The following is a 9,949-nucleotide window of genomic DNA, read 5'->3' on the forward strand; positions in this document are numbered from 1 at the left end:
ATAAATTCATTTTGACAGAAAGCCCAACTACTAGGGCAGAAGGAACTGTTTTTTCCTAGTTAAGGTACAAAAAAGAGCTTGTGGAGGCAATTAATCATTTGCCATCAACATAAAATTTTAGAAACTGCTCGTGTGCATTACTCTCTTTACCAAAAATACATATTACTTTGGGTAGTCGAGAGAACGGGTAATGCAAATTCCTTCGTAAAATGGGGAGGGTCAAGTTCTCCTTCCCCACCCTTTCCTTACCTCTCCCCACAAGAATTCAAGCTACAACATCAGTCGAATCTCGTTTCTGATTTTACTGCAGTAATTAAAGGATTAGCATAAATCCACTAAGTGACGCTTTGGGCGGATTGATGCTGTTAAAATGCACAGGTTTTGTGTCTACATTTGCATTATAGGCCAGCATTCCTTGAGGAGCTACTTTGGTGGCAGGGCATTGCACCGGCCAGTAAATGGGGTCCACCAAACCCCATATTAGGGGATTCAGTTATCTCAACATGAATACAGGTTTCTTTTTTTTGAATCCACAATGACCACATAACCTAGGAATTATGTAGTCATTTAAACTACCTGTCAATCACTGACAGGAAGATGTCCCCGCTGACACTGGTTCACAGATCGGATTCACCTTTATGATTTGTTTGGGTGCAGGAGATACCTTGCAATCTATTCCTCATCACATAGGACAACAAATGAGCGCCCACTCTTCAAAACCACATTCACTCTTCTGGATACTACTGGATCATTTAGCCATGAAATTTGTTGAAATGATTGTTTACTTTACATTTTGGCACAGATACAACCCCACCCCTGGTTGACCACTGGTCAGCATAAAACCCTGTTAATCATTACCACAAGATAAGGGACATGAGTTTCACAAAAGTATTTTTACTTTTATTTGCAACCCACTCAGTTCCTAAGTAATTAAGTAAATTTTTTCCTATTTTATCCCCTTCTGAACAACTTAAGACGAGTTATGTTGTAAGCTTAAAGTGAGGAAAGTAGAGAACTGCCACATTATTTGTAAAAACCTAGTTTTTCCCAATCTTTTTTGAATTTTAGGCATGATTATGAACAAAATAACTAAATCTTCTATTTGTACACAAAAAATATACCCACCCTACTAAAATTGGGCTTTAGGCAACTCTATGAGGATCAAGACAAACGCATTAAACCCTGGAAGACATTTTGCCAAACACCACCAAAAAAACAAAGAAATGTCCCTCCTCTTAGTTTGTCTACTTTAATTTCATCCTCTTTTTTTTATTTTTTAAAGCATTTGTAATAAGAACGGATCATCCCAGATTTAACAGCTTTATCTATAACTTGGGTGTTATAGAAAGCATAATTATCAACAAAATAATTAAATCATCTCTTTGCACGCAAAAAATATACCCGCCCTCCCAAAATTGGGCTTTAAGCAACCCCATGAGGTGGTGGTTTGCGTCCGCTCAGGGTCAAGGCATACGCATCAAACCATGGAAGACATTTTGTCAAGCGCCAAAAAATAAGGATAAGTCTCTCCTGCCAGTTTATCCATTTTAGTTTTGTCATCACTTTCTCCATTCTTAAAAGCATAAGCGACGGGAACGAATTATCGCAGATTTCACTGTCTTGTCTATAACTTGCGTGTTGTAGAAAGCTTGTTTTGTCCACTCAAACGGTGATCAAGATGCTTAGTTGTAAGGAAATGTACTTTAAGTTAGACATTGGTTGGAAAAAAGGTTCTTTTGTCACACAGCCTGTAACTTCATCTACAGGTGAGGGCTCTTGAATGTGTGGGGGGGGGAAGGAAATGTGTCCCGTTTTCTCAATATCCTTCTGTCTGGTGTCATGTGTCTTCACCCGCAAGTGTTTCTACCTTGATAAAAGGTTGGCCACCCAAAAGTAAACTAATAAAAACTGAAAAACTGTGGAGTAAAAAGGAGTCAACCTTGTCGGAAAACAACTGTAAGTGTAGGAGGACTTTTGGACTTCCACTTTTTAAGTTAATTCTACGGCCTTGAATAACAAATGCCTGTTCTCCCTTCGGTTCGTTTATTGCCCAACGCAGCTGAAGAGGACACAAAGCTGAGATTTTAAGTATTTCCACGAAAATACCTTTTTTGCTAAGCAAATGGCTCTACAGTAATTTAGGTTTCAATCAAAGCATTCATTTTGTGCGATGCGATAACATCGAAGTGAGACTTAAGCCACACACATTTAACTAACAGGCCTTGACGGACTTAACATCTCAATTATTCACAGTAAATATTTTGATCACCTAAAGTAAAGATTTAGCGATGCCCTAATAATTCTTAACGTAAAATGTTAAAGCGATTTTTTGTATCCACAAGGCATCAATTGGCCCATCGCTTCAAGGTGCATTCAGAGAGAGGGAGCGGGAACATCATTCTTTTAGTGAGTACCTCCATCAGAATTCCACCCACAAAAATTACTTCCAGTAGCCACCGAGAAGTTGGCAGGCGCAATCAGCATAAAATGAATAAAGTAGACAAAATAAAAAGAATCTTAACATCCATTACACGTTGATTACTCTGAACGACTTACAGGGCAAGTAATTGCCGATCCTCTTCTGGGGGTCAACATAAAGTGAGTGAGTAACAGCCCTTTTTAAGTTAAGATTTTTAATAAGTTTAGGGCAGCTTTTTTTAGTCAAAGCAAACTCAATAAAAACAATTTTGATATTTACTAGGGTAGATGGTAGCCCTAGCCGTAGAATGCTTATCAGCTGAGCATTTCCAAGCTTTTCTCTGGTCGTGATGGCACAAATTCTAAACATGGTTGTGGTTTTTGTCGGGTACGGCCCTACTTTTCTAACTTTCACCTAAAAACTACATAGAAATATTTCCGATTTGCCAGATTAATTATTCAGAATGGCAATGATTTTTACCTTAATCATATTTTTGAGCTGGCTACTTTTGCCGTTCATCCCCACTCTCAAGGTAGAAGTCAGTGATGTATAAAATAAGTTGACCTGTCTGGTAAGGACATTTCGCAGTGCTCGAAGATTATATTGCATAGCAGGTATGACCAACATCTGTGTTACATTCTCGCTAAATTCTACTTTAGGGTATTCAGTGACCTAGAGCTCACAATTGATTGGCATTGACATGTCATTTTAAAGCCTTTCAGGGATATATGGCCCCTGTGCTGGTGGAATTGAAGCCAGTCCTTAGTTTTACATCTAACTACAAGGATCCTCTGTAAAATTTGCGAATCCCTGTCAAATGTTTTTATCCAACAGCTCGAAAAAGGAGGCCTTTTGAATACATGCCCTCACCCTCCACGAGAGCGCAAATTTTGGCCACCTTCAAAGTGCACACTGGTTTAGCGTCCCTTTCACTAAGGCATTCTGGGTTTTGATCCAATTATTTCGCCTTAAGGCCCAATATCCCCAGGGGTTATAACAGATCCACATTTAAAATGGCTCCAATCCTCTTAAATTCACTACAGGCCTCAAATTTGTCGTTTGGCAACTTCTCTCGTCCGTTTGCAAAGGCATTCTAGGGAACCCTGGGCACCCTTACACGTGAAATGTCACGTCTTGTTGCACATCACATACTAGGTCCATTCTACTCACACGAGCGCGTTAACTAAGTCTTAACATTGGAAAACAGCCTACTTTACCTTAATGGAGGATTGACGGACAGGTGCTAACACTTACGGCAGAAGCAAAATGAATGATACCCTGCCTTTACCGGCCCCTAGTTTAATCACCACTCAAAAGTGGGAAAATTTTGGTGGCAGCATGGACAGCATGATGTTAGTTTTAACCGATCCGTGAATCTCAGCAACACTCCTCCTTCCCTTGCTAGACTACGCATGGTGTTTGCTGTCTGGTATAGGGTGAACTTACTTTCGCTTTTTCGTGGTATCAAAGTGTAAAAGAATAAGTCATTCCTTCAAAGGGTTGGTCAATGGACCCCAGGTGTCATGAACGAGAGAGGTGGGATGCTCGGAATGTGCTGTTTATTATTGGAGTCATCTTGTTTTGCACAGTCACTAGGCAGGTCCATGGAGTGTGCAGCACCAGACACCTCGAGCAATTCTAGCTTGCGCAATGTCAACAACAACACCGACGACGATAACTTCTAGCTCACAGCATACCACATTAATTCCACCCCCACCGTACCAGAAATCGAAGGTTTCAAGACTAGCATTATGAACAGGGTATGGAGATGATATTTATGCTTCTTCAGAGAACACTCCCTCCTCCTCTTCCTCGGGGTAGATGTCTTCAGCTCCGCAAGGAGTTCATGTTTCCTGACTGCCTTTAGCTTAACAGACGCATTCTAACAGGCATGCATAACAACCGCAAGTTAAATGTCATTTGTAGTTAAATTGCATTATGCAAGAAATTTGTAAGCAGTAATTTTGCCTGCAGTGCATCAAACCTTGCACGTCTATGGTCCTCCAGAGGCAAAGTACCTCGATTCTTTGGTTCGTAAGGCAGTTTTGATGATATGTGAATCAAAATAAGGCATTGACGAAGGATATGATGGTTTACCTGAAGGCCACTTCCTATTATGGGTCTTTTTGTCAGCAAATGAATTATAATTAAAGCATTTTGCAAGGTAAGCGGAAAGTTCAGGGAAAAATTTTGATAGATTTGTAGTTTTTTGGCCGTCATTTGTTCTTCAGACTATTTTGGCAGTCTCCACTCCTCTAACTCCCACCACTTCCACTGCCCACGCGCTTGGTGTAGATGAGAAACAGCCACTTACGAAGCTGTCATTGTCGATTAAATCAATCAGTGGCGACAAGCCACTGTCCGGATTTTGAAAAGCGGTGCCACAAATAGACGGTAAGTCCTTTTGTCATATGCAAGAGATGCTCAAGTATTTCAGACACTGGCAAAGGAGGTGGTAAAGGGTCAAAGGTCATTGCATCCTTTGTTAAGGCTCCTGACAAGTAGGTCTCAGTCACCTCAATCAGTAGCGATATGCTATTGTCCAGATTTTGAAAGTTCGGGTGATAAATGGCAGGCACACTTTATCGTCTTATGCGAGAACTGCTGTCATATTTAATACAGACAGGCAAAGTGGGTGGTTGAAGGGCACTAGGTCATTGCGTCTTCTCTTAAGGCGGTGTCTTGAAGCCAAATCTGCCCGCTTAATGCATCTCACCATCAGCGCGAACGCCAGTCAGAAAACTACTGCTCTTCGACGTGGACAAGAAGTCAACTTCTAGCACTCAAGGCACCCTTTTTCCGCTTTGCAGTTGCCGCGACCCACCATGGCACTAGATTGTCCAGTCTGCTTCTGGCGCTTCAGGTACCATTGCCAACTTCAGGCTCATTTTGTACCATGATCTTCATTCATCCAGTTGATTCACTTCAGCGATTGGATTGTTATCAAGAACCAACTTAGGCAGGGTTTTTATAAAAAAGCATCCCTATTGTGCCTTGCTAGAATTGGGACGATTCACGTGCGTTCCTTGCCGAACCAGCTACCGGGCCTTTTCCTGCCTCCAAAGCCATAGGAATATTTGTCAGAATGGAAACTTAAATCATATTTTTGGTTTTGATTAAAGACTTTGTTTTTTTTTTTGCTTTTTTTTACATTTTTGCCTTGTCTAGAAATACAATTCAAAGCCTAAGCGTCATATCAACCTGTAAATTGGATAAATTAGTCACATCTCAGCTTTCATGACACCAACGATATCAAATCTCCTCCAGAACAGACTTTGTACCTTTTTAGGGTCAACGACTTGCCTGAATGAAAGGTCTACATTGAGATGCTACTTCTTCTGTCTAGTTGTGGAGTCACAGCAAATGGGTGGGTTGATCTCGCCTTAGGAAGCAATTGCAGTTGATTGAGTAAAAACTCACAATATTTCTTGGCAGAGTTTCAGCTTGCTTCCTTTACACCCGGATTCCCTCCTGTCCCAGTAGTACTGGCATTTGGTTAGCAATCGCTTAGTTTTCTTCTTTTTCCCAGATACTTATGGCGTTTTCCCTTGCCCTCTTTTAGCACGACTTGACATGCCTGTTTGTGTACATTGCGGTCGATCTGACTGTGCAAGGATTTTTCTGGCCGGGATCATGGAAAGTGAGTTAGCTCCTTCACTTAGCCGACTATGGTCCAACAAAATGCTAATCGTTGATGCCTCCTTGTACAACAGCAATGAGTTGACTTTTTTTGCTTTACAGATGACTGTTCCTCGGTGAACGTGGATTCAACACCGCCACACCTAGTTCAGCCTGCTGTGCACTGTTGTCCAGGCATTTCGACAGGGTACGAGGGTAGCAGAAGGTGAAGTCCAAGGGTGCAAGGATGGGCTCTGCCAAATCGACATTTTAAAGGATGGCAGAATAAAATGGGATTACAATGGTTTGTTCCCAAAAAGGATTACATGTGGAATCTAAAGTGTCATTTTGATATTGTTTTGGAGCTGGAATAGGGGTGTGTTTCTTAGTTTATAATGTGAAGGAAGGAAAAGCAAGTCTATCATCGCCTCTATGAGAGGTTTAGATTTGTGCCTTAATTTTAACACACCATGATGGCGGTTAAAGCGCGCACCTACCATCCTGTGATGTAAATAGAAGAGCAACTAAACTGATTCGTTACAGGCCTCAATTTCGTCACCTGGTAAGTCCTTGTGCCTGCCCACATAGACACCTTTAAGGAGCTATGAAAAATTCATTACTCGCAAAATTGCAGGTCATGCTTTGGTCTCGTACGTACTTAGATCAGGAAGAGGTTCTTACCATCGCCCAATGAGTTGATTTCCGCCTGCAAAGAGGTCTTTTATCACTTTTCATCAAATCATTGCCCATTCACACAACCTAAGATTAATTGTGGGTGAATTGCTGTTGGATATAAGCTAAACCTACTTTTTTACTTATGTAGGAATTCCAACTTGTTCCTCCAGAGCCACTTTGAACACCACTTTTGGGTACTGAGATGCATGTAATGGATTGCTTTCCTGTATTCTTTTAATGTTTTTGACATGAAAATGCCACTGTTTTGCTGATTGAAAGCTTTTTGATTAATAAGTACTTGACCACAAGGCAGTGAATGGTTTAAACTGGCGCTAGTGTGTGAGAAATAACCTTCTATAGACTGACCAAAAGTCCCACCTGTTTCTTTACACAGAGGAACTCCTTTAGTGAGCACTTCAGTTGTATCAAGCAGATAGGTCTCCATTGTATTTGCACTACGCACAACACGAAATCCGTAAATACTACATCTTCTGCAGTGCTTCAAAGCCCAAACAGGCATGACCATTCAAAGACGGCATGCCTTGCTTCTTAGAGGTGTGGGTCGTGTAGGCAATGTGTGGATTATTATATAAAAGCAACGAACCACAGAGTCATTTACTTAACCAACGTACGAGTCCCTCTGAAACAAAAAGCGTTTTACAGCGTTTGCAGAGGGTCTGCGGTACAAGTTCGCAGATTTTGTAGCCTTTCCTGTGGCATCTCTTAATTTTATGGCACTTAAACAAACACTCCATTTGTCTAACTTCCGCGGCTTTCCCTGCCCACCCACTTGGTGTGAATAAAGACCAACTGTTTCATCATTTATACCGAAAAATCACCCTTTATTTATTTTTATGGCAAGTCAATTTCTGCATATCTCGGAAGTGGCATATCATTGTCCGAATTTTGAAAATCGGGACGATAAATAGAGGACAAGTGTTTTGTGATGTATGCAGGAGATGATCAGTTAATTTAGGTAGACGAACAAAGCAGGCGGCTGAGAGGTCATCGCACTCTATCTCGAAATGGTGGCTTTGAAGCCATTTCAACTGCTCGTCTTAGTTCACTCCACCAACAGCACGAACGCCGGTCTGAGATCTACGCTCTGCAAGGAGGACGGGAAGTCGACTTAACACACTCGAATCACCACTTCTGCTCTCTTCTCTTGCAGCAACACATTATGGCACTGGTTTGTCCCATCTGCTCCCAGCGCTTCAGGTACCATCATCAACTTCGCACTCATTTTGAAGCAGCGCACACAGGCACGTATATTCAAATATCCTCCACCATGACCCTCCTTCATTTGACCTTCCATGTCAGCATGTTCACTACATAGTTTCCTTTAGAGGTATGTCTATTCCTTATTGCCAGAATTGGGACGATTCGCGTGCAACTCCTGCAGATGCAGCTACCGATTCCTTTCTTGCCTACAAAATCACAGGAATATCTGGCACAATGGTAAGTCAACTCAATATTTTATTTTTGGATAAAGGCCTTCAGTTCTTGAAGCAGTATATAAGATTCACTTAAGTTGGAAAGTTTAAGCACAAATCCAAATGGTTTATTGTCTGTAGGATGGAGAGCTTGCACAGAGAATCTTGTTCCCTTTTAGGGCCGCCGACTTGCTTGAATGAAAGGTCTCTGCTGATAGACTACTTCTTCAGTCTGGCTGTGGAGTCACAGCAAATGGGTGGGTTGATCTCGCCTTACCCTAAAATGGCATCTAACCGAGTGATGTCTCACAATATTTCTTTACAGAATTTCAGCTAACCTCTTTTATACCCGAGTTCTCCCCTCCCTCAGCTGTACTAAAATTTAGTACGTAAACTTAAATCTATTCATTTGTTTGGAAAAAGACTTTCCCTTGTGGGTACCTATGATATGCTTTCTCTTCCCTTTCAGCACCACTTGATGTGCCTGGATGCGAAAATTGTGATGTATTTTACTGTGCGAGAATGTTTTTGTCGGATATCAAAGAAGGTAAGTTTGAACATTTTTTAAGCCTGCTATGGTGCAGTGAGATGCAAATTTTTGACTTCTTCTGGTACAGCAGTAATGGGGTGGCTTTTTTCCTCTGCAGGCGATGGTACCTCGGTGCGCATTGATTCAACAACGCCGTCCCTACTGCAGCCCGCTGTGCACCATTTCCCATTCATCTCGCCAAGGCATGGAAAGAGCAGACAGTGAGGTGCAACAGTGCAGGGCTAGGAAAAGTGTTTTATTTCTTCGTCAAACCAATTTTAGACATTATGTTTCTTAGTCCCTATTAAAAGAGAAGAAAGAGGACTGTTTGTAATCTTCTTCTTTGAGTGGGAGGTGTATATAAACGCATCGTGTTGGTAGTTAAGGCAAAATCCCAGTATTCTAAGATGCAAATCACGGAGCTTACATTTAAAGAATGCTTTATGATGATATGGGAGTTAGTTTCGTTGATAATGAGTTGAAAAATACCATTATAGTTGCAAATATGTGGATAGGGGTTAAGAGCAATGAGATCCAAAGCATTGCTCTCCTCTCAGAAGGAAATGCTATGGATTACATAAGGGTGAAGACTGAGTAGAGTAACTGCAGAAGGCCCCGCAAAGCAGGAATGCTGCAAGCCACAGTATTCAGCTGGCTGAGAACTCTTATGTTATTGAAAGGTATCTATTCTAGAAGCAGATGGTCAACCGTGAATCTAGCTACCTCCTTGACCAATGCCAACTTCATTTTTCACCTATCCTGTCCCTTACATGTAACATGGGCTCTTGTGATGCTCTATTGCTTATTTTCAAAGATGGGAACAGTTGACACAAAAAAATAAGATCAAGAGGTATTTGGAGGGCACAATGATGTTAGGGAGCGCTATGCTAGTTCAGGCCAGAGTATAAACCTTCTCACATCAAAATTTGATGGGATGTAGTATGTGGTATGAGGTGCTTCGATGGGTCGTCATATAAGGTAGACTCTCTCCTCCACACCTGTTTTTAGGATTTTACTGTCCTCAAATGAATTTATATTCCATGCTTTCTGTTTGGATCGTATCGCACTTACATGGTCTTCAACAGGGGAGCGGTTCATTGTTAGCATTTGCCTATTTAGCTCGCCACAGACAGATTCATCACTGGGACACAATAACGCAAATACTGTCACAAGAATCTCCGAAGTTTGAGGTAGCGTGGGGCAGTAAATCCTTTGGAGGCAACCAATGTCGTGTTCGATTGCTTAGGATACATTTGAATGCAAAACGCCAGCTTT

General features: G+C 41.5%; 2 protein-coding genes across 2 annotated transcripts in view; one reads left to right on the forward strand and one right to left on the reverse strand. All coding sequences in view use genetic code 11, as the record gives it.

Annotated features, from left to right (window-relative positions):
* Nucleotides 1-3,046, reverse strand: part of EGR_09556 (hypothetical protein) — a gene marked incomplete at both ends in the record, with an annotated part of 4,742 nt that extends 1,696 nt beyond the window's left edge. Inside the window, 3 exons of the mRNA XM_024498805.1 lie at nt 475-548; nt 1,868-2,128; nt 2,900-3,046. Of these exons, the coding sequence (XP_024346773.1) occupies nt 475-548; nt 1,868-2,128; nt 2,900-3,046 (482 nt within the window). The remainder of the gene's footprint in view (nt 1-474; nt 549-1,867; nt 2,129-2,899) is intronic.
* Nucleotides 3,047-5,992: 2,946 nt separating this feature from the next.
* Nucleotides 5,993-8,899, forward strand: EGR_09557 (hypothetical protein; the record flags this gene model as incomplete). Its single annotated transcript, XM_024498806.1, has 7 exons — nt 5,993-6,059; nt 6,161-6,263; nt 7,775-8,027; nt 8,084-8,174; nt 8,325-8,402; nt 8,615-8,692; nt 8,793-8,899. The coding sequence occupies 7 exons, from the start codon at nt 5,993-5,995 to the stop codon at nt 8,897-8,899; spliced, it is 777 nt and encodes a 258-aa protein (XP_024346774.1).
* Nucleotides 8,900-9,949: the final 1,050 nt, after the last annotated feature.

The sequence above is a fragment of the Echinococcus granulosus genome (genome assembly GCF_000524195.1).
Source record: "Echinococcus granulosus chromosome Unknown EG_S00153, whole genome shotgun sequence".
Classification (NCBI taxonomy): Eukaryota; Metazoa; Platyhelminthes; class Cestoda; order Cyclophyllidea; family Taeniidae; genus Echinococcus; species Echinococcus granulosus.